Source organism: Corvus cornix, chromosome 5 (genome assembly GCF_000738735.6).
Source record: "Corvus cornix cornix isolate S_Up_H32 chromosome 5, ASM73873v5, whole genome shotgun sequence".
In the NCBI taxonomy this organism is placed as follows: Eukaryota; Metazoa; Chordata; class Aves; order Passeriformes; family Corvidae; genus Corvus; species Corvus cornix.
The window spans coordinates 34,265,089-34,289,774 of record NC_046335.1 but is presented as its reverse complement, the minus strand read 5'-3'; the positions used below and the strand labels follow the sequence as shown (position 1 = coordinate 34,289,774).

The window sequence follows — 24,686 nt, the reverse complement described above, 5'->3', positions numbered from 1 at the left end:
CAGGCAGAGCTAAGAACAGCTGCAAGGTTGAGAAACCCTGGGTTCCCAAAGAGTCTGTTCCTTCTCTGATATATTGCATTGGTACAAGGGTGGGAGTGGTTCCTGACAGCCATATGAGGTACAGTGAGCAGCCCCCTCCTATGGATTTCCCCTAGCAGGACTCTCTGCTCAGGCTGGGAAAGCCACTGCACAAGCCTTGTGGCAGCCCTGGGGGATTCATAGTTCAGCATATGCTACCGATGTCCCTGGACAAATGGGGCTCCAGCTGTGCTGGCAGCTGCTGGTCCTGCCAAGGGCTCTTGGATGCTGCAGGCAGCCACCAGTGACCCAGCTGTGTCCTGTTCTAACCTGGGAAAGAGAAGCTGCAAAGACAGGTAGAAGCTAACTTTTCTACAACCCTGGTGCTCTGGGCTAAACTCATCTCTGATTTGGGTACCTGGCTTACACTGGTGACAGGCTGGTGTAGTTCACTGGCACTATTTATTTTTATTTTTAATAAGATCAAAATCAAACTGGGAGGGGAGAAATGGAAGAGTTTCCAAGAAATACAGATCTCTTCCCTCTCAGGACAAAGGATTTGTGCTCTAGAAGCTTTCTCAGACTCTTCAGCATAAACTCAGTACTTGACAAACTCCTGCCATGGAAGTTTAGAGTAAACAGAGGTGATGTGTGACACATTAAATGTTCCTAATGAGCATCAGGTGTTTGCAGGGAAAAATGGTTTCTCGTCTTAGATATGGTAATTATTTTAAAGATCTATTTAGCATTTAGATTGCTTGAGGGGAAAAGAGCTTGGAAGAGTTGATTGCCTTGAAAAACGCTCAGGTACCAAGTGGGTCTCTGAACATGGCTTTCATCTCCTCAGAAAGAAAGCAGAGGTGACACTGCAACTTGGGGTAATTAGAGGGACTTTGACATCACTAGTTGTCCTTCTAAACGGCGTTATAGCGCGCAGCCTACAGTTAAAGAACCGTTTAAGAGAGATAAAATACAAAAGATTGAACAAGCTGCACTGAAGCCTTGAGAGGAGCTGTGAAAGAACTACCTTGAACATTCGCACTCTGTAATTCCACCCCAAGCAGAAGATCACTTGGTACGCTTTTAGACTTAGCTACATCTGTTGCATTTTTAATTCTCCATTTCCATCAATATCATCAGATCTCACTCGCTGAGTGTTTTACACTAAACAAAACTCCCGGAGGTACAGGCTCCATGAAAATCCCATATACGGCAGGAGGTAAGAGCCGGGAACCCGACTCCCCTGTGGCAGCTGAATATCTCCACCCACAGTCAGGCTGCACTGTGCTAGCCTGTGCCAGTAAGCCTGGTCTAGGGCATGGATTAAAACTACTCAGGCCAAAAGGACAAAGCAGCCTGCAAGCCTAATACATCAGGCTGAGCAAACCTGGCAATTCCTGTAGTAGAGAACAAGTCTCTACTGCAATTTGCTACTTTTCCTCAAAAATCTGAGAAATGGCCTGAAGAAAATGACTTCTGCCTGAAATAGATCCCTCCACGTCTGAGTCACTGAAACACCACTGGCATGCTCCCCGCTGTGCAGCATGCTGAGCAGCAGAGGCAGTCCAGGTGACAAGCCAGCATAGTCAAGCCTTTATCTACAGCTGTACTAAGATGTTCTTAATGGGCAGAAGTATCAGTGTATTAAGCAATATTGCAGATTAACAACTTGAGATAGGTAGGGTTTTTCAGAAGGGAACTGATGCTGGACACTGAGGGAGGATCTGTAGAGAGCATTCCCTGCTCATGGCCAGTACAGAAGGCAGAGCCTATTCAAGCATTAGCTGTATTTCTCTTTCCTAGTAGGCCCTTCGAGATTTATATTACCAGTTTCCCTGTGTCTGCTGCTGAAGAAATACCAAGCAGGATAACCACCAATCTGCCTTCTAGCTCTCAATCTCACACCTGCCTTTGTCCAGCTCTTTATTGCTGCTTCTGCCACAAAGCCAAGTGACTGCCCAGCAGCATTCTCTCAGCCATTCACAATTCTTGAAGTCAATAATGTTAAAATTCACAAACAGAAATTTAGTTCAAGCAGGAACAATTCAGACCAAGTCTGTTTCCCAAATCTCACAAGTGCATGCTCTAATGAATAACATCCACACAACTCTGCAAAATGAGAAAAATGCAGCCGTGAGGAGAAAGCCCAATGTCAGTTTCTGCTAAGAAGAATGTTTCTCTGTTCAGTCTCCTCACCCATAAAATCTGCTTAAAGACCTGAAAGGAGGAAATCAGATGTAAGTGAAGGTGATAGCAGAACACACAAGGACTAAATAGAGCAAGAATTTCATCCTTGGGCAGGCAAGGCCATAGGTGTAGGTGCACATACCAGCTGCAGGGTGGTCACTGCTGTAGTGGGCACAGCAAAGGGATTAGGACAGGCAAAATGCCCCAACAGCAGCACGGTGGCCCCAGCAGCTTGTACAGCCCAGCCTGAGCTCCCAGCAGTGCCAGCTGCTGTGCAAGTAAGTGCTGAGCCTGGTGCCTGAGGGAGGGCTTCCTTTTTTCACGCTGCACCACAAGCACAGAGAACTCAGACACTGATCAAGAAAGGAAACAAGTCAACAAAGAACTAAATGACTCACAGGAGAGGCTTTATTAGGAAACAGCAATAACAAAAACGGGTCCTATTTTCCTAGATGGCCGAATTCAAGTTCACTTCATGTTGCTGTGTTGGGATGATGTGACTGGTTTGCAGCCACTGGGGATCACGGCTGACAGCAGAACACATTCCTTTTGCTCTGTCCCTGGTAAGACGAGGCAAAACTCAGAATTAAGTGTCCCTATTTATGTTCTCCCCACTGAACTTCCAGCTGCAGTACTGAAGGCTCTTGAGTTTATTTTAAAAGGGAAGGAATCACTGAGATGAGGGGTGGAAAAGATCTAGTTCAGTCCTGGCCAGCCTTGGACTGTCCGATCCTCACTGAAATCCAGAGAAACAAGACTCAAGAAACAATGTTCAGAGACAGCAAGGAGAGAAGCAGGTGGATGCAAGACTAGGCTGAGACATCAGCCTCAGCTCACCCCAGTGCCCCACTTTCTGCTGCAGCCTGAGATATAGACACCCTCACACCAGCACACCCTGCTGCTAGCAGCGTAACATCCCTTCAGAAAGTCACAGTCTGAGCATGTTCTTCCAAGTCCTGGCTGGCTGGCACAGGCCAAGCTGTCTCCTGAAATGGAAATGGGACAGCTTGCAGAAGGCCTGGAGGCAGCTGACACTAGAAACAAGAGACAGGTCTGTGTTGTCCTCAGAGCCTGACCCAACAGTCTTGTCCTAGAAACACCCCCAGCCATTGCAGGAAGAGTCCTACTCCTTTGACATCTCTTTCTTCTTCAACCTGTTGCTCTACTACTAATTGGGCTGAAAGGCACCCATCAAGCTTCTTCCCATTTTCCCTACGATGGAAACTATAGCCACATTTGAGCGTCCTCATACCTATTTCAGCACTTCCCCTTCCACTGCTTTTCTGCTTGCCACAGCAGTGGGAACAACACTGCATCTCTTCAGCAAGGGTGAGACTCAAGCCATCCCCTTCAAAACATACCAGCATTGACACGATTTCTCGTTTGCCCTCATTATATGTTGGGAGGACTGGGAAACAAGCTGTTTTGGTGGGTAAAGAAATTCACACAAACTCTGAACCATAAAATATGTCATCTCTTCAAATAAACTGTTCTGCATACTTTGTATGCAGCTGTCCCACTTTGAAACTGTTGTGGGCACTTCCAAAATACAGCTATACTGCAGGGCCAGCTCTGGTCACCCAGCTGCTGAAGGGAAGCCAACAGGAGACAACAGCATGTGTACAGGTTAGAACTAAACAACCACCAGGAGACCCCATGGCAGTCCCAAGGGGCAGTAACATGAAATGCCAGTGCAAGAGGGGAAAAGGGACCTCAAGAGCTGAGATGAAGCCTGGGAGAGCTCACAATCACCTCGGCAGGCAACAGCTACCGTGCTTACAAGGAGCTCAGGCTGCTTGAGAAGGGCATATTGAGATCCACCCATCAGTTGAGACCGAGATGGGGAAGGGTAAAGCAGCCTTGCACTCTTGAACACGAAATTCAGGAGGAAGAGCCATTGGGAAAAGAAAGTAGACAGATCTGGAGGTGCAGAGGGATTCACGGGTGGCCTTTTGGGTCAGTGAACCCATTTTGTTCACTTTATGCTCATGAATTTGTGCCTCCCCCAGGCACTGGCCAGCTCATCACCCAGAGCACCACTGCTGTTGCTACTGCCAAGCTCAGCCCTGCTGCAGGCAATGGTAAGCTGCACTAGTTTCCATGGAAATCAAAGAGAGAGAAGCTGGTTTCCACCAAAATCACATTAAAAACACATTTTTGTCCCAAGTGGATTATTTTGTTATCTTTTCTCTTGTTCTTTTTTTTCCCACCATGCAGTACAGATGAAGCAGAATTTATTTTAATGACTCAGATTTGTAAAGCACAAGTTTCATCAATAAGTCAGAAGCTGCTATTTCCATTCAGATGGGATGTATCAAAAAAAGGCAAGCCTGAACACTTACCAGTGTCATTTTCAGCAAAGAAATACTACCTCATTCTGGCCTGATTTTAGTGACTGGTCAGTCACTGGTGAGATTTAAGCACCATTTCTCAAACAGATGTAGATCAGTCAAAAAAGTAAAAGGTTGTTCACTTCCCTCCTGTCCCCAGGAGTCCCTGTCCCAGTGGCTCCTTTGCAACATGCCACAGTAAAGAAATATTTTTTAACACAGCTCTGGACTGTACCACAGCTGTTTGCAAAACGCCTTACAGAAACAAAGCCTAGAAATGGGGACGGCTGCTACCTTGCACCCCAGCTGGGAGAGCGATGGAAGGGCAATGCCTCCTGTCCACACATGGGCACAGAGTTCTCCACTGCAGAAGCAGAGCCAGAAGCCCAGCATGCTGCAAATATCCTGTTTATTTTCACAGGGCACTGTACTGCTAATTTTTTGCTACTATAGCAGCAAAACAAACACACTGAAAACAAGTTTTCTTTCAGGTAGATGTAAACATCTAATTTCAATATTTGCAGTTCTCCAGGGCTTCTCTGGCTCTGTTTAGAGTTCTCACAAGCCATGATGAAGGAATGAATCTTAGGCCTCCTAAAAGGGAGGGACACAGGAGCTCTTTGGCTCCGTCTGAACACTCACCAAGTAGTAGAGACCAAAAGAGAAAGGATGCAGGGAGTATGTTAGGATGCTTGCCCAAAGGAAGAGCAGCAGTCAGGTTTCCAGATGCTTCTGAACTTAGAATGTACTTCTAAAGTGCTGAAGAAGTCCAATTAGAGGGCGAGAGATATCCCCTTCCACACACCCTGCAGCACAACAGCAGAGGATCTTGAGAATTAAGAGACATCCCTATAAGGTCTCTGTATCAAGCAAATCCCTTTTAACAAACTGAAGAAAAAGATGGTCCCTTAGCACCTAGATTTGTTACTGAATGTAGCCTGGAGAATACCTCTATTTCTAAGAAAATAATCTGTTTTGTGAGTTCTCAAATAAAGTATTTGAGTATTTAAAAAAACCCAACAAACAAGCAAACAACAAATCCAAATAACACTTGATTTTCCTTTTTAGATAAAGCATCTACTGAATTTGACCCAGCTGTATGACTGCTGTGGACATGGTGTTTCTATGTTTTCAGCCTCCAGCAGAGAAATTACTCCCCTATAATTTTTCCCACACTAGGTTCTAGTCCCTTTGGAGGCACCTGTTTCTACTCCAAACTCTTCTCTACCTTATGTATGTGTCAGACTGCTGCATGTCTGATCCTATCCTCCTCAGAGGATAACCCATCCCTCACCCATTTCTCCTTCCCTCCCAACCCCCCCAGTCTGGCTCTTCAGAAGATTAGAACCCTATCATTTTCCTAGGCAGGACTAATAAAATCTTCCCAGCCATTAGAGCTTGAGAACCTCCTGGTTTTTAGGGCACTTTGGTGGTCATCACTCAGGGTGTGTATGGCAGGGCTCCAAGGACAAAGCCCAACTGTGTCTTGCTACAAGAGCAGCACTAAGAGAGAAAGCCCCAATTCTTCTCCTTTTTATTGAGTTCCCGCACCACTCAAACATCAGGCAGCATGGATAAGCATTGGTTTCCCCCCACACCAGCTGACTTCCAGCACACCTTCACCCTCCTTCCCTAGACAGAAGCTCTGGCACAGCTGCTTTCTGTAGAGGCAGACCCAGCTGACCCTCGTTTGAAAAAGCCTCTGCGAGGTGAGCTGGCAGGCTGTTAATCCTTGATTTTAAACGCAAAGTCTCCACATCGACACTGCTGGCTGGGCTTTCTTTTTTCTTACCCCCCCCCCCCCTTTTCTTTCTCTCTTTTTCCCTTATTGTTTTAAATAATATGAGGTTAGAAAATCTTACCAGCCTCCTCGGGGAGTTACAATATTTGAAGCTCAGAGATGCACATGCTAGGAGACATCTGTGGGTTGTGATGCTTCTTTGCCCTCAAGCCAGAAGCAGAAGAAAAGTCTTTGGGAGGCTTATGTAAAAAATAGGCAGGCTGCTAGCTTAAGGAAAATATCAAGGGAGGAGTAACAGGAAGAATTAATTCCCCACAACCCCAGCTATTTCTTTCAGCACTTAAGTCAGCCCATTAATTGCCAGGAATTATACTTGTCTCCCTATCCAGCTGAGAAGGACTTTTTCAGTCCTTTTCAACTGGTACACCATTGTTTCCTAGAAGCATCTCTGCCAGCTCCAGCAGTATCCCTCCTGAGGCAGCCCATGAACCCATGCAAAGAACTGGGGTATGTATATGTAGGGAACAAACCCAGTGAGAGACAGAGGAGGGGACTGGCAAGAAAGGATGCTCTTTTTCAGCAGAGGAAGCAAAGGGGAATAAGAACAGGCTGAAACACTTACTTCAAAATGGATTTTATTCCAGGCATTAAACAGATTCTGGCACATGCTTTTTTGAAGAAAAAGGAAAACTAAACTGGGTTCCACATAAATTACATCTGGCAAAGTGCAACTTACAAGTGAGTGGGAAAAATAAACCTTTTGAAATCTATTTCTGTACAACAGTAGATTCAGCTCCTCTTAAATAAACCCCCATTGGTTCACAGCACAGGAAATTACATTGGATGCTCTGAAACAATAACAGCTTTCTTTAAAGGTATTACCAATGCAAATGCTCCATCTTGACAGTCTAGGGGGCTAGACTATTAAGTAAACAGGAAAACAAGGGTGAGCAGCTGCTTGTTCTGACTGTTAAAAATAGTCAGTTTGCTTGAAAAATCCTAGGAGACACCTGTTACAAAACATGGCACTGCATGGACCTTGGGGAAGAAAGCAGAGATAATATTGTTCTTCCTTCCCTTCAATGCAAGGGAAATGGAGACTATGCTAATAATGAATTTGAACAAGACTTCGTTTATTATGAGAAATTCAGTTTGCCCACACTTGACAGCAGCCTTTTGTAATGTACCTCCTTTTCAGCAACTGTTAAAATACATTGGAAACCAATGGCTTCCAAAAGATGGTGTGTGGGGAGATCTCTGTTGAGCTAAAGCAATGCTTTAGCTGACAGAAAAGTGAGCAGTTGGAGGTGACCTCAGGAGAACATGTCCAAAACCAGGCAGAATTAAAAAATTAAACTCCAAACTCCACAAGCAATTTGAGTTATTGACATCTAGCATATGTCCACCTTTGCCCATTTCCTCCCCCAGGCCAGGGCACCTGAAGAAGGAGAGTGTCCAATCTTCAGCTGCCCCAGCTTACAGCCCAAGAAGGGTGCCAGTTCACACTCTGCCAGGAGAGCAGTAGGAAGAGAGGCACAAATCAACACAGCTAGTCCAGGTATGTCTGCTCCAGGAGCAGTCAGCAACCTCCAGCACTGGAGCCAAGCACACAGTCGAGGGCAGCAGTCGTTGTGCTGACAAGAGCCCTTTGAACCAGGGCTGGCCCAGAGCTTGGAGACTGTATACAAGCAGGGCTTCTGTGGTCTGCAGCAGTCAGGAGCATTGTTTGTAGAGGAGCTGGGTCCTGGTCCCAGAGTGGTTATGAAGAAGGAACTGCAAGAAAGCTGCACACACAGAGTGGGAGCAGGGAGGAAGGAGGCAGTACCTGGTAGGGGAGTGAACATGCTGTTAGCTGCAGCCCATGAATTGCTGGAGAGTGAAATGGGTGGAGGTCAGATGGTCCACTTAGACTGCGTTTTGATGAAAATATGTAATCCTCTCACACTTCATTGTTTACAGAGCTTACGAACAGTACCTGCTCAGTGGCCCTTCATCTGTCTTTGCATCAACGTTTTTCAAGCCAGGTAGGTAAGAACTTGACTGCTCCTGTCTCCTACTGCATAATGATGCTACTCTGGAAGGACCATCTCCTGTATATTCTTGTTTAAAAATGCAGTAGCTAATAGGATGGCATTTCTCCCCTCAATGGGTCTGTCTGGCCCACTCTCTTTCCATTCCTAGGCTATTTTCCTTCCTTCTCTGCCCTCTCCTGACCTCAGTGGTTCCAGCCCAAAGCATGTCTATAAGGGGAAAGAGAAACCACTGCAGAGTCAGTGCCCTCATTTCCACACAGAAGAACAGCTGCACCATTCTGTAAGAATCAAAAGAACTCCCCTGTGAGTTTTCAGAGTGCAGGCAGGTCATTCTTCTGGCTAATCAGTGCTGAGGTGGGGATCTGATGTCAAAGTGAAGCAGGAGACAGGAAAAGAGCCCCTGCCACATGGTGGATTTAATTTTTTTAAACCAAGAACAAAAACCATTGTTCAGTTTTCACACTAAGCACATGCAATGTATGAAGAACATTATCTGTTCTTTTGTCAACTGTTTGGGCTAATACCAAGCTAAGAGAAAGAATTCAAAAGAGATACAAACATTATCAGAAGCAAACAGCTGTTCAGAATCCAAACGAACAACCTGTTTCTTCTACACCAGATCAGAAAGGATCCAGGCAAGCGTTTGCCTAATGAGGGTGGTCCCACCACCTGGTTCCCCTGTCAGTTTCTTGGAAAAGAGAGTTGTTTTACAAAATCTGTCTCAAGGAAAATTTAACAGATCTAGTTAGGAGAAGGTAAGGTTGTGGGGACTTTATTTACTTGAATAGGTAAGAGTCCCTTGGCAGGTTTGAAAACTCACACAGCTAGAGCTGACTGGTAACTGGGAGCAGGACTGGGATGCTAGCTAGAGACACCAGTGTCTTTGGTTTTTCCAGAACACAAAGGAGAGGTCTCTCAGGGCAGGCCTGCACTGTGGCAGCATTTGTGCAGGGGCAGTTTCAGCTTCATCAGCTAATCTCTCCCTAAGGTGCTCACCGGGAAGAGAGAGGGGTGTCAAAAGTAGAGCAGCCCTAGCCTTTCTGCCTTGTCTTTCTCAAAGAGAGGTGAAAAAGCAACTAGACAGAGGGAGTGGGTGGTTTGTCATGCCAGGCTGTATTCACAGGGGCTATGCAGAGCTGGAGAGACAAGCACGAGGACTGCGGTCCTGCCCAGCCAGCAGCAAGAAGTCTGCTATGACCTAGGGGCTGTCCCCCTGTGTCTCTCACAGTGGGGATCTGGGTGGGCTCCTGCCACAGGCCTGAGCCATGTGCAGCACCTCTGTCTGTGTGTGCTGCCCACGCAGCTCTGTGCACAACCTTCAGTGTGGGCTGCAGTGGGCAGTGGCTGGTAGCACCAGGAAGAGCAGCCAGAGAACAGTCCCAGCTTTCCTAACATCCCAATGTGTTGGCACCTTTCTCTGACTGCCTCCACCAGAACATGGGACCCTGAACTTGCAGGCTTGGGTCACTCTTGGAGGCAGGGCTGGCCTTCCACACATAAAAAAGCTGGAAGGAAGAATTCAACAGGGAATAGTCCCTGAAACAATCCCTGGTTAAGCTTGTAAAACAGATTGTCCCTTTTCAATCTCTCTTGTCAGCATTGCCCAATCTCAGCACATTTGGCTGTAGGGCAGCTACTCTGGGCAGAGGAAGGAATGGGCCCACCAAAAAGAGGTGACAAACTTGCCCCCAGGATCTGCTAGCTCTTTCCCAGCTTCTCCAATGATCATGATGACTCTTCTGGCCAGTCCTCACTGAGAGACATATGCATAAATGATGCACAATGTTAGAGCAAAAAGCCAGGGAAGACAAAGAGCTACCAATGTTTGTACAAGCATAGCCTAAAGCTGCTGGACTGAAGGTCGTGAGCTCTGGATGCAGAGAAAGGAAAGGATGGGGAGAGCTGCAAGGTACTTCGGGTCACTCCAAGTATTGGGCTAGGTCCTTCTCCATCCCTAGGTGCAGCTGTGCACAGGCATCAGCTACAAAGCAGGACTTAATAGATAGGAAGATTTCGACAACTGTCCTGATCCCTCTCTTCCCCAGCTTCTTATCTGAAAAGCTCAAAAACATCAAGTGCTCAGCTGAAATGGTGGCTTATTGATGGGCACAGTGAAAACATTTAGGGTCAGACATACAAAACCATTCCTCCCTTCCTGATCCCCCTCTGTTTCCAAAGTCTCATGCACAAAGAAGCAAGGAGATCTCTGCTACCATCATGTTGCTTGTAGCAGCTCCCACTGTTGGCCAGGTACACCTGCTTGACAGGGGTTGGTCACCACTCTTCCAGTCTGGTTTTCCAGGCAGAGACCGCTGACAAAGTGTTGAATGAAACTGCCTTTCATCTTCCACTTCTGTGAGAAGACAGAAAAAACATGATGTTACTTCCATTCCCCTAGAGAACGGTGACTTCAAGTTGAGGGTAATAAATTCCAGCAACTGGGGAGAATGAAAATCTGGGTATGGGCAGCATCTCTAAATCACTGGTTGCCTGTACTAACGATACCTGCAGTTAGGTAGGGTTAGGGTTTAGCTGAGTTACAGGGCTGCAGACTCAGAAGCATCTAGAAGGCAAACGGCACTAGTGGTCACAGCACCAAGCCTTGTCTGAATTCAAGAAGCGTTTGGACAATGCTCTCAGGCCCATGATGTGACTCTTGGGTGTCGTGTGAAGGGCCAGGAACTGGACTCAATGATCTGGATGGGTTTCTTCCAACTCAGCATATTCTATGATTGTGTGATTCTATCAATACAAAAATGAGCAAGTAGTGGCATTTTCAAAGTGTATTATAGTCATGGTTTCCTTGCCATTCTCTGTCCTGGGCATCCAGATACCTGCCAAAACTTGAAACCCTCCTATGGTTGCCTTCCAATCCATGGAAAGCAAAGCAAAGCACTGAAAGGTCTCCCAACACAGAAAGCAGCCTGTCCACAGAAAGCAAAAAATCATACTTCCTACTGTTTGACTGGATCTCTCTCTCTTCCATTGTCCCCTCATCTCTTCTTTCATCACATTCAAAAAGTCCCATATACAACCCTTTCCTGAAGGTCCACTTTGGTTGTGCTACTTACCAGGAAACAAAAATATGTCCTAACCTTGAACTGAAAATTCTACTGGGAAAGGGCTGTACTTTCCATCCCTGCTGGAAAAAAAACCTGGGAACACTGTGGCTGATAATGAAGAGAAAAAAGTAGAAATGAGTCTGTGGATTTGGGATCTCTCACATGAGGTACTGCCATTCACCTTAAGTGGGGCACAGCTGAGCTCAACAGGTTGAGAAGATCGAGGGGTCCAGGCTCCAGGGGTTGTCCCTTCATTCTTTTCAGTTGCACAGATGACCCAGTTAGAATTGTGGTCTGGGTGCTCAGTCAGTAAACAGCTTAGAAATATTATGAGGATGTTTTGGCTAACCCATGAGACTGATGAAGAAAGTGTTTGACAACACTGATGGACCTCAAGGGTATTGCAGAAAAGATAAGCAAAGGGAATTTAAACATTTCCTGCAATATCTGGGCAATGTCAAAACCTACAAACATTTTAATTCTTGGGTAGCACAGCAAAAAGACTGCCACATGCTGTGTGGTTTAAGATATTCAGTTATGTTCACATATTGCTGGCAGCTGTTATGTTTCTTGGAGGGCAGGGCAGTTGCAAAGCCCAGAGTAACCTGTTGCTCCTGTATCATCTATTTCTTCAAGTCTAAATACCAGAGGCAGCACCAATTTGCAGTACTGCTAGCCCTGTTTGACAGGATACCGCTAAAGGAGAGCTGTTTGTGCAGCAGGAAGAAGCTGATTTTAACAGAGAAGGGGGCAGAGGAACGCAGTGATGATGGACAGGGAGATACAATGTAGACTTTGCACTACAATGCCCTCCCCAGTTGCTGCAACCCACTGCCTACACAGGTCCCAGAACCATCTGGCTCCCATCTGGCAGAAGCCTCCCTACAAAGAGCTGAGGAAGAGTTAGTACCATAAAGCAGCAGCTGTAATGATGGAGTGTAAAGGAGGGGGCCTTCTCCCCTGGCAAGCCGTGCTCTGTGCCTAGCTGGTGCCATTGCTGCATGACAGCCTCCCCACCAGCATCTCCAGTGTCATAGACACCCCAGTGAGGAGCCTTTTGACCTTCTCCAAAGCCCACCTTCCTCCTTGCCCTCCACTTTCCCACTACCTCTCTGTATTTGTGAATTTCCAGTCTCCACATCCCCCTGTGCATGTGCTAGAGGAGGCCTGCTGGCTGCCTCTCCCACGCACCCCACAGCTCACCAAAAGACCCTGCTGTAAAAGAAGATGCTGTTATGAGATTTCAGATGGAGGACAAGGCAATTACCAAGAGACATTGATTTTCTTCTTCCCCCTCGCTGTTCATGAGAAAACTAGCACCACTGGAGGCTTGCTCATGTTATTCCTTCAGATGAGAGACCTGCTACTGTGGCACCTGTACATGCTGAGCAGGTACCCACTGTGATGACAGTAGGGAGTCTGCAGCAACAGGCACAGCAGGACATTTACTGCTGCTAACAAAATCAATCAGCTTCTCAGTGAGTCACACCACTGGAAAGCCCAGCATGTCATGTGCACGTTACAGGGAGTCCTCTCTTCTCCTGCACCCAGACATTACGACTGGCCTGTACTTGGAAGGAAAGCTTTTGGAAGATACAGGCATTGCACAATCTGAAAAATGTTGGCTTGAAAATCCTCTTTGGTCTCCCTTTCTTGTGCAGATGGAGATAATACAGTTTACTGGTCAGAGTAGGTTTGGAGTGAAGATGGAGGAAGGAAAAAAAAGAATCCATATTTTCTTTGAAATGTTGTGTTTTGATCCTCTTTCCCAGTGTCAACCCAAAATTTCCCCCACTTTTTTGGAAATCTCTCTCTCCCTCTTTTTTTATCTATAATTTCAAAATACTTTTAAGTGGCTGGATAGAAGCAGTCCATGTGCAGTTACTAAGAGAAAAGTCAGAAAAAGCCAGTACTCTTCTATCCAACATATACAAGAGCTGAAATTGTTTACACTAGTCTAATTTTTCAGGGTAATCAAAAGTTTTCTTTTAACCCCCAGTAATCCAGGCAGTCCAGGGCTTCTCTCAAAACCCTAACTGTGGAACAGTGGAATCAGCCAAGCTCAGGAGGCATAGCTGAGAAAGGCAAATTTTGTTCATGAGGACAGAGATACTTCAAACAGAAATGTACGGAGAGCTGATAACTGGAGTAGCCAAGGAGACTGTAAGTTGTAATTGAGTGTATTTGCAGTGCCATGGGAAGCCTGAAGCTGGTCTTGAAGACTAAATTTTAAATATATGAGCAGAGACAGAGGATGGAAAAGCTCACACCAGCATCCACCAAGTACTGCCTTCCTTTGAGCACTTAAATTTCTAAAACTAAATCACAACTGAGAGAAACTCTTGCCTCCTGAAAACTACTTTCAAGGTATGGCATATTGCCAGTATTGTGTTACCTACTTATTATCATGAAGATGCTGAGTTAGGTGCTTTCAAAATAGACAGGCTTTCACTCCTTTTCTTTTTGGATACTCTATATAAAATTGCATTCATCTTCAGGTAATATACTGAGAAGTAAAGTGGGAAAAATTTCCCAATGGCATACAAAGGGACACAGAATTTCAAACATAGTCTCACAAGAAAACTCAGTGTCCTTATTTTCACGCTGAGGTCTCATTCCTTCAGAACATTTTAATGAAATATAACTGTTTAATAGGATTTCTCAGCATTTCTTGTTCTGTTGGGAAATACTGTGCCAATGCTTCTCATTTTCATTCTCTTGTTTTAGTGTCTGACTCTCACTTTGCCTTCTATTTGTCCTCGCTATAATACAAATTAAAACACCACTCCTACTGTCAGTCAGAGCCAAAAACAAAGCTGAAGGCAATAATGTATTGCGCATTCAACTAAAAATGCTATTCTCCAAATAACATTATGGATAACATCCATCTGGTTTGAAATCTAGTTCTGATTATGCAGAATAGCTTTTGGCTGGTCCTCTGCTAGCAGTGCCAGCTGTTGCTGTTGAATGATCAACAGGATCATGTTGCCAAATAGATTTCATTTCTGGTTTCTTTGAACCCAAGGGAGTCTGACAGCACTAAAAATCATCTAAAGTGTGACTATTGTTTTGTATCATCCTGCCTGCAAAATTCTAGACTTATTTTGAGGTAATACTCTAGACACAACTCGTAATAGTCTAAAGCCTCTGCTAGAGTATTATCTATATGTTAGATGGGCTGTTGTTAGCACTCAAAATTAACAATAAAATTATCTGTCCTTGGGACATGCTTAATGCAGAACAGCTGTGTAGCATGGGCACAGCTTCAGTATGTTTGAAAGCAGAAACCAACTTTAGGAGCTGTGTGGTGCTGTCATAATGATCTAACCCCGGGACACTAAAAACCAAAGCTATCACATGTAGAGTCTTTTGTCAGAAATGTTGCTTTTCATGACTCAGACACAGACATGAAATCTAGATCCAGAAAAACCCAAACATCTTTCACCACAGATTTCTGATGACAGTGACAGGAAAGATGTTCAAAGCCGGACTTTTATTATGCTGCCATCTCCTCCTAGGATATTGTACGTGTGATGTGTGCAATGCATGTTGGCCAGGCTCCCCTCCTCCACACTCAGACCACATACTCAGGGCTCTGGCTTGTCACTTCCAGCTCTCCAAAGTAGCTCAGCTCCCCTCCCTCCACCCTCCATCGAGCTCCTCTGATTTTCTGAGTAGCCCACTTGATCTGAGAAGTGGACATACTCATGCACAGTTTGGAAGCACTGCTCTCCCCCAGCACTTGCACTTCGGGCTGTGAGTGTCCATGGGGAGACAGGCAAGTTGTAGGGCAACTGAGAGAATTTGTTCCCTGCAGCTTTGCTCTTTCTTGGAAATCAACCTCTCAAATATCAGGAGGAGAGAGAATGGAATAGTTTACACGATGACTGACTTCTAGCTAATTAAAATCTAATGTCAGTATTAACAACAATTACTGTTGTGTTTATGGAAGGAAAGAACCATAACAACATTCCCCAGAAACACAACAAACTTGAGCATTGCAAGTAGAATTGGCTTTACAAGTAGAAATCTGAAATGGGAGTTTGGGACTACAAAAAAGATCCCAACATTTCAGAGCATTTCAACCCAAATTACATTAAAAATTCAAATGCATTTCTCCCACTTCACCCCACCTTGTCCCTTCAGCTGCAAGGCAGTTTGGAATGGCAGCTGCAATTCAAATCAGCCTCTAATTATTTGAAATGCTTAAACAAAATCCTTGCTTAGAGTCAGTTAGTTAAATCATCTGCTAGGTCAAGTCCTTGATGTAAGTGCAGTTTGCTCACATAAGGTAATGGAAAACAACAGCTCACACCCTTAAGTGTGTGTATGTCTTCATAATGAGCCTGTATATAATCAACACATCAAGACTCAATAAATCCTATTCCAGCAGCAGAATAAGCCTGCTTGTATTACTGTGGCTTCTGGCTTCTGATATAGCTTGGACTCCACCCTCCTTGAGGGACCCTGTCCTTCTGTGACAAGGGAAGCAGGGAAAGACAGCTGATTTTGGCAGCTGCTAGAGTCCTCTCTGCTGCCAGCGAGGAAAATACTGCAAGGCACATAAGAAGAAGCTAAGTGACCTAATTACACAGCAAGGGGGTGAGTGACTGCCAGCAAGAAAAAGGAGCAGGCAAGCACAGCCCACCTGGGATACCCTTGCAGACTAATCCAAACTCAGAGTTTTCCCAGCGTATTCATGGTGACAACTCTTCAAGGCATTTCTGCATTAAGCAATCCTCCAGAGGAAAGTCTATACAGGTTTTCCATAAATGGCCAGGACTGGATTTCAGTGCTTTCTTTCAGGAAGAACTAACTTCAAGGATTCAGACAGCATTAAAAAGTACTGACAAAAGAAGATGCTGCTGAGAACTGGTTAAGGCTGAGCCATCTACCTTTGGGCTATCAAAACAGACGTGTCAGAAAGTACAGAGTCAGCACAGCCTTAGATGACAGAAAGTTTGTTTCCTCTTGGTGTAGAGGGAAGCATGGGAACTAGGAATGAAACAAGTCCAATCTGCTGTCTGCCAGTGTTGCGTTGTTCCTTTCTGTGCTTTGCCCAGTTCTGATAAAAAAGCACATCACATCTCTATTGAGGGCACCCCAACCATTGCAGAGGCCATCCCTTACCTAGTGCTGTAAGGCAAAATGATTGATTTGTCCTGACAGATCAGGGATGTACATCTTGGAAACAGCATAAGTCAAAGACCTGCATTTTGTTGGGAACATTGCTGCTGTGTATTTTGCCTATAGGGAGCAGTTCAGGTGGCACATATGGTGCTTCATGTCAGTCAGTATTTCTTAACTGAGTTGTGCACACTCAGTTTTAAAGGTCTGCTCATGTGTCCAAAGAACAGCACAAAGAACACAGTTCTCTCACTTCTAAATAAAAAACCAAATGATAGCACACACCACCCTTCCCTCAGGTATCTCAAAGCAGTTGCCTTACCTACCTCTCTTTGGTGCTGTGCTCCATCCATGCACCAATCTGGCTGCACATAAACTTATCCAAGAAGCAAGGTCTGGGTGCTACTGAGCTGGAGCCAACCCCGCTGCCAAGGGCCCAGGCAGAGCAGACACCCACACACTGCGCTTCCTGTTTGGTCACGCGCTCTCTCATTCATCCAAGCTTATGAAACACACCAGAGAGGGAGATGCAGAAGATGGAAAGGACTTTTATGTGCTTTGATAGTACTGGTTTGCCCTGCTGGCTGCACTAATGTAGGTACACTCATATGTGGCAAAGAAGGCATTAGAAACAGGTGCCCTGTTACCTACCTGTCTGCCTTCTTTCTGATTGCAAGCTTCCAGTGTGATCTGAGAGCCAGTAGAGAAGGAGGTAATGGAAAGACACTTGTCCTGCTGTCTAATTAAAGGATCACTGAATATCCACTCCTTTGGAATAAGAAAAGGAAAGGTTCCATTAGGATCCCAACAGTGATCAGATGAGGGAGAGAAAGCTTTTTCTATCAGATATTTAAAAACCCTCTATCTTTTGTTCTCTTCCTACCAAAAGCTCCCTGGGAAGACTACCACAGCAGTTGTCACCTGAACAGAAGTTTGTGCTCAGGCTGGGTGCATCATGACCATTTCAAAGCCTGCAGCTGGCTCCCCTCACTATCTGAGGTGTCTGATTAACCCCGGATCCCATGGAACTTTCTGCTCTGCAGCTTTACAAATTCAGGCCTACAAAGCAAGGAGGATCCTGAGCCCTGACACACATGATGTACAACTGCTTCTGCATTTTTTACATAGCAGACATGTTCTGTAACAGGTATCTGGGACCTATAGATTGTCAAGCAAAGCAAAACACGTGCAAGCATATTCATATATCACCAGCACGCAAAGGGGACAAGCCAATTCATTTTTTCCTTCCTCTGACTAGATGGATATCTGATCCAATCAACTATTATTACTATACTTTCCCCAAGGAAGAAATACAAAATGCAGTAAGCTTCAGGGATTTCAAGTGGTAATGACACAGAGCAATGAGTCAGGTTAAATGGCACACTGAATGCTGGCTGCAAACTAGTTTCCAACAGTTAACAGATGTGAATATGTATTTTCTGGCATAAAATATCCTACTGTGACCCTTAACTTTGTCAAGCTGCTTCCCTGCTGCTTTCAGTCACCAAAGCACTAAAGGAGAGTCTGAGTGCAGATCTTCAGCTTGTATATAAACCATCACAGCTCCACTGCAGTTAGGAGACCTGCACTGTATTACTGCCACTGGGGTCAGCTTTTCAAACTCTATTTGTGCTTTATACTGAAACACATCTGCAAAACAGCACAATTCAAGTCATCTGCAGCTACAGCTGAGCTGGCAGAGCAAGGAAGGTTTCTGATCCCGGAAAAATCTCTTACCCACATGCCAGGGTGCTACCCAAGCACAGCCCCAAAATGATTCTCAGTGAGTCTGTCACTCCCTGAGCATTTAAGCACTACCTCTTGTCTCTGAGTGATGAAAACCTTAACGTTCTATTCCTGACTGCTGAGTCTGTTGAGCCAACAGAGCTCTGAGAGATGGGCACAGCTTCCTTTTCTGCTTACTATTAAAATCATTACAGGGTGAAACTCTCCCTTCCTTCACCTCCATATAAACCCACCAAAGCCCAAGAGGCCTCTTCATTCAGGTTATAAAAAGGGTAGGAGCAGGAGCAAAGCACAAAAGCAAAGCCTGCCTTACCTGAGTGACCGGTGGATTGTTCACCGTCCCTTTACAGTTTCCCATGCCAGCCAACATATTCCCTGTGGTATCCTGTGCCTGAGACTCCAGACAGTTTCCTCCTTGTCTGATTATTCCTGGAATCAACTCTTTTTCAGGAATCCTTGAAGTAAAATGACAGCTACATTGTACTTCATACACAGACATGTCCACAGTACTTTCACATTTATAAGGGTGTAATTTGCCCCTGACTGAAATACAGGCCCCTATATTTCACAGAAAATGAACAATATCATGCTATTCACTGGAAATATCTGGAGGAGGCAAAAATGAAGTGAGAACTTGGTGAGAAGACTGGTACTCTTTTGTTTCAGAAGGCATATCAGGGTCTTTAGGGGTACCCTAAGCAGTTTAATATAGTGATTCTGAAATTCTGAAAGAGGCTGTTTCCAGTAAAAAGCCATATCCACACTTGATTTATTCTGCTTCTTCCTCCCGCTTTTTCAGTCTTCTCCCCAGCTAACATACTCATTGTCTCATTGGTCAGACTGCAGGAAGGACCTGTCAAGGCCAGACTACAGCTGGATGTTTTAGCCTCCACTCATGCTGGCCACAGACTGAGGAGTAAAGATGTGTTGCCTGTGTGTGCTGGTTTGCACATGCCAACAACACAGCTCTACCTCCCAGCTGAGCAAGGACACAACACTACTGTGTACTGACCCAGGGCAGGGCAAGCCACAGGGACAGCTGGTGCTGGCACTCATTGGAGCCTTCTCTGAACCACCCAAACATCTGCACTGAGGCTGTCCAGCTCTACTTGGCCCAACTACCTCCAGGCAGAGCATCCAACAGGCAGAGACCAAGTCAAAACTGGGAGGGGCGTAGTGCTCTGGCACTTGTCTACACCCTACACCTCTGAAAACAACACTGTTGCACATCTCCAAGGGACAGCTGTGTGGGGCAGAACAGAAGGCAGACCTTTTGCAGAGCTGTGATAATACGAGCCAGGAAAACACAGGAGGTTTCTCACCAAAAAGAAGAACAGAGAAAACCTTTTCCAAGTGTAAGTCTCTCTTTTGCCCACTGCTGTCAAGGCTCATCTTCTCAGTGTGACCCACCTCCCAAATCTTTCAGAGATTTCTACAAGCAAAGAACTGACTCACTTGAGCTCGGGGTAGACATTCTCCAGATACCACTGGAAGGATTTACAGTTCAGCTTGCGTCGCAGCTCCATTCGGTCTGCAACACTGGAAACACAGGCAGTTTGTTGAGAGTAAGGCAGTGAACAAGAGGGAAGGGAACAACAAAGATTGGCCAGGAGGTTTGAGGGAGATTACGTGACTTTTTGCCATTACGCACTCTCCCACATAATTGTTGCTGGGTTTAGAGCACTAGCAGTGACCTGAGGTAAAGAGGAAGAGAGAGGCAAATGGCAGGAAATAGAAATGGAAGACAAAACACCTTCAGAGAGCTGTTCTTGCACTTCCTTTGGCTCAGAGCGATGGCAAGGCCCAGGCCCTACCTTGTTAAATAATACATTGAAATAAAACTGCTGTAAGATCAGGAAAGCGTTTCTGCCTCTGGGTGCCCCTGTAGAGGCATACCATGAAACCTGCACAACAATCAGATGCTGAAAAGGCCTAGAAAGTGTTTGTGCTCAGGTACATACAGATGATTCATTTGTGTGTGCTAAAGCAAGTCTCTAGCTCATGGTGATACCTTAGGTTTTAACTTTAATATTTTTCAGATCCTGTACTGTTTAGTATGTAACTCTGAAACTTCATAGAGCCTGTTAGCTACTGTTTCCTCATTCTGGTTAGACATAACAAACCCTCTCTAGGTTTGCACTCCAAGGACACCTTGTTGTCCCAGGCCCTGAAATATGTGAACTAAAGCCTCTGAACGGGGGGCAAACTTGGGGTAATTACTTCATTGCCTGAAATTGTAATTGGAGAATTAACCCTGATATGCAAATGGACCAAACTTATAAAAGTGTGAAAAACCTGTGACCCAGGGTCCATCTTGGGTGTAGCCTCTTGACTGCCCAAGGTGTACCTTTGAGGGCCCTTCAATAAATACCTGCTTTTATGCTCTTAATCTTGTCTAGCCTCTGTTTTCAGGTAGCCACCTGATGTTTCAGGATGCCATCAAGGCATCAATGGCAGCAGCTCTAGGCTCAGGTTGGAGAACTCAGACCTGGAGAACTTAATTATTTGTTCTTAAGGAGTTTGGGGGAAGGGTGGGAGTATAAGGGGAGATTAACTCAACACGTCAGTAGCTGTCTGATGTGGCAGTCCTCCCATTGCTGATTTGTTTGGCTTTAGCTGGCTGAAGAAGAGGATTTCCCTCCAGCAGTCCTATTGAGCAGAGAAACCAGGAACTCTTGTCTTTAAGCTGCAACACTACATTTGTGTGTTGGGAAGGAATTTCAACTGTACCCATGTACATGTCCATCCTCAGCTCACAGAGGCCACTGTACATATAACATGAGGCCATATAGCTCAGCGGAATGTTCTTAGATTTTATATCCACATCAAAGTTGTGGGGAAGAAGTGTCCATTTTAGGCCCAATTGTCAGTGATGGTGGCAAAGGCATTTGCACCCTATAATCTAGATTTAATGCAGGTGCACAGAGCTGTTACTACAGGAAATTGCTTGAAATCAAAGCCTTATGCTCTGCTTCAGCTTTTATTCAGCCAACACTGCCAGCAAAGTCACTAGGAAGTCTGTGTGAACAAGAACTGCAGATTTTGCCACTAAAACACATGAGCAATATATCCACATACAATATGCAAGTCTGGTTTCCTTCACAGGCAGCAGGGTTACTTGCTATTTGGTCCCAGCCCAGCTGCTGCAGTCAGCTCAAGGACTGATAAATTAGGTAGGCAAAGCTATTTTTATGAAGATATGTAATGCATCATGATAATAAAGCACAGTGTACAGCAAGAAAAGTGAGCTGGTTGTCATAAATAAGTAGGAGATGCTTCATTATCCTGTGCACACAGCTACACATTTGAGATACAACCACATCTGCCAAGACCTTACACTGATAAAACAATAGCCATTTGTTCACTGGCAGACAAAACCCACAGAAATACAGCACTCCTGGGATTTTTACATTTATTTGGGAGTCATAGGGGTTTGAGAGCACAGAGAGCAAGCTCTCCTTTCATCCCAGGTTTGGTGTCCTTCACTGATTTCTGGGTCACAGGGAACTGGTTAAGCTGGTAACAATAAGCCCCATGTGGACTGAAGACAGCTTTAGCAAAGATGCTGTAAGAAGCACAATTCTGCAGATTGTGTTTCTAAATCTCACCATTGGCCATACTCTCTCCTGCCCTACAAACCAGGCAAACTACCTTCCATCCACCAGGAAAGAGGGGAGTGCACCAAGTGCAACGTGCCCCATGTGCCATCCAGCTTGGGTTGCCATCCATGCTTGCCCTGGGATTCTGCATCTGCACAGGGACTTCAGATCAAGCTCTAGTAACTTCACAGCTCACATTTCCAGAACAGCTGCATGCTGTGATAGAAAAAATATTCCTGTCTATCCACTTAAATGTCTTGTCTTCTAATTTCATTACAGATCCCTTTGGCCTCCTGCTAACAAATGGTTTATGCAGTGTTACTGGGGAAAAAATAAAGTGAATTAGAAGCAAACCTCATTAGTCAGACACTCCAGCTACCACCTCCCTGGAAAGCCAGCCATTCAGAGCACCTCTATTTCTCACGCTTAGCCCCAGAGAAGACCTAAGAACTATTTCTTGCTAGCAAGGGGTTTACCAGAGCCCTCCTCAAGGTCTGGGACAGCTTACCTTCCAAACGACTTGCCAATAGCAGATGGCCGGGCCTCATAGTAGTACTGCTTGTATTCATCCATCCACACCTCTGCTGTGCGCTTGGTGTTCCTGCATGGGGATGAGCAGATGCTGTGCTGAGGAGATGCTTTGTTGCAGAACCTGCCCTCCCAGCAAGCAGGCACTGGGTGGGCAGACCCAAGGCCTGTCTGCCAGGAGGGAGTGGGGGACAGTCCCAAACACAAAACAGAGTGGGCAGTACGGATGGATAGAGATTGAATGTGTTAAGTCTACAAAGCCTTGCAAGAACACTTCAGTTCAGAAGTTACAAATTTAACAGCCACAGTTTACCATGACTTTTTCACACATATTTCCTCTGCAGAGACACCGGGCTTGATTGTCACCATCACATGCATTACAGTATGCCTTTTCCCAGATTAGAATAATGTCATGGGATAATTCAGCTTGGAAAGCACCTCTCTCTAACCTCTAATCTCCTGCCCAAAGCAGACTAGCTTCAGATTAGGTCATGTTGTTCAGGGTCTTGACTGGTTGAGTTTTGAAATCTCCAACGATGGAGATTCCACCATCTCTCTGGGGCCCTGCAGCAGTGCTTAATCACTTCCATTGTCAAGCACTTTGTCTCATCTCTTTTCTCTTTCCATCTGTCCTGCAGTAGAAGTTGTCCTCAGGGCTCATCTCAGAGCATGTACAGCTCAGAGACACCAGAGATGTCCAAGGACTGCTGATACCCAGACATATGTCACAGGGCAGCATCTGTGAATGGCCAGGGTGTCTCCTGGCCATACTGCTCCTCCCCCACCCCCGCCACCAGAGACTGAGGAGGAATAAGAAACACCAATACAAACACCAGAGAAGGGAACAGGTTTTGTTCACACAAAACAGCAACTCATCCTTCCCTTGAGAACAGATGCTCAGCCACAAGCTGTTCTCTGTCACCAGGCAAAAGCACAACAAAGAATTCAGACTTATTTAGACGTGCCCAACACAAAGGTGGCCCAGCTGCTGCCCGGAACTACCCAACACCTACTTGATGTAAGTCAGCGCATTGCCCTCAGGAAAGTCATAAGGATGGCGCTTCCTGAACACGTGTCCCACTCGACTGCAGGGAACGATCTCCAAGCTGCCACCACACATCCACACTCGGAAAGAGAGCTCTGGAAGAGATCCCAAGAGTCATACAGCTGCAACAGCTCCAAGAAGAGCAACTTCCTTGCCCCTCTGCTCTAGGTGTATTGCCTGCAACAGCAAAATCAGGGAAAGCAATGCCATGGTGATAGCGGAGACACTGTCCTCCCTTTGTTAAAATGAAGGCAACCATTGTGGCTCAGGGACTTCTAAGCCTTCTCCAGTCCTGCTCCTCTTTGGTCTCATTTCAGTGAGACACCTTTGCATTTGACCAGGTCCTCAAGGTTGGTCAGGATGTCAGGTCCTCAGGATGGCATTTGGCAACAGACTGAGACCACTCCCACACACACACACACCCCGTGTTTTGGACTTCTGTTACTCTCATCCCGGCACGTAGATGGAATTAAAAAGGAAGAATTTACTGTGTAAAGCAAATTATGTGAGGAAGACAGGGAGTTTAGAAGACAAGGGGAAATTAGAAGACAAGGGGAAAGAAGAGAACAAGATGAGGGCATAGGGAGTCAATGTCTAGATCTAGGTCCTCTCCCTCATACCTCTATGTTATCCACCCTACAATAGCTCCTTCTCCTCATTTTGGTTGGCTCTATTACTAATGAAAAAAAAGAGGATGACTGTGTTACAGTTGCCTCTGCTGGGGGTACTGCTCAGAGCAGATACCAGTCTAATATAGCATGACTATGAAAATACAGACAGAATCCTGCTACTTGAAGAAATCCACCCTATCCTGAAGCTAGATTCAACATTTTGTTAAGGATTAGAAGAGCATGGAGCTTTGATGTGCAGGCACTTATTTGCATCACAGAAGGTATGTGACCTTGCTCAAGCTTATGAGTCTGTCCTCACAAGTTTAATCACTGCCATACCGGAGGGGTTTCCCACTTCCAATTCATGTGGTGATGAGAAGAGAAGGAAAAAGGAAAATGAAAATTATCTGGGTGGTTTGGTAGTCCTTACCAAAAGGGCTTCAGATTGTACAGACTGATTACTTCAAAAACTTTACTCAGTTGGGATCTCCCTCCGGTAATGCCTGATTCATGTGGCTCTGATGCTTATAAATTAAAAAGAAATTATGTATCCGGATCTAATGGATGTGTGAAACCATGTATACACTCTAACATCTTCCCAACCTTCATCTTTCTCCACAGTTTTCCTCTCTGCATACCGAGCAGTAGTTCAAACAGTG

At 45.5% G+C, this 24,686-nt stretch overlaps 1 protein-coding gene across 2 annotated transcripts in view; it reads right to left on the bottom strand.

Moving 5' to 3' along the window:
• Positions 1–6,894: 6,894 nt before the first annotated feature.
• Positions 6,895–24,686, bottom strand: part of GALNT16 (polypeptide N-acetylgalactosaminyltransferase 16) — a 74,918-nt gene continuing 57,126 nt past the window's right edge. The window contains exons 10-16 of one of the 2 annotated variants that reach the window (XM_039552514.1): positions 23,385–23,511; positions 22,352–22,444; positions 19,700–19,783; positions 18,558–18,699; positions 17,150–17,266; positions 10,523–10,662; positions 6,895–8,101 (exon numbers count right to left, since the gene is read on the bottom strand). In XM_039552514.1, coding sequence (XP_039408448.1) covers positions 10,525–10,662; positions 17,150–17,266; positions 18,558–18,699; positions 19,700–19,783; positions 22,352–22,444; positions 23,385–23,511 — 701 coding nt within the window. In that variant the 3' untranslated portion in view covers positions 6,895–8,101; positions 10,523–10,524. Of the gene's footprint in view, positions 10,663–17,149; positions 17,267–18,557; positions 18,700–19,699; positions 19,784–22,351; positions 22,445–23,384; positions 23,512–24,686 lie in introns of both variants that reach the window. The other variant, XM_039552513.1, reaches the window with a different exon arrangement.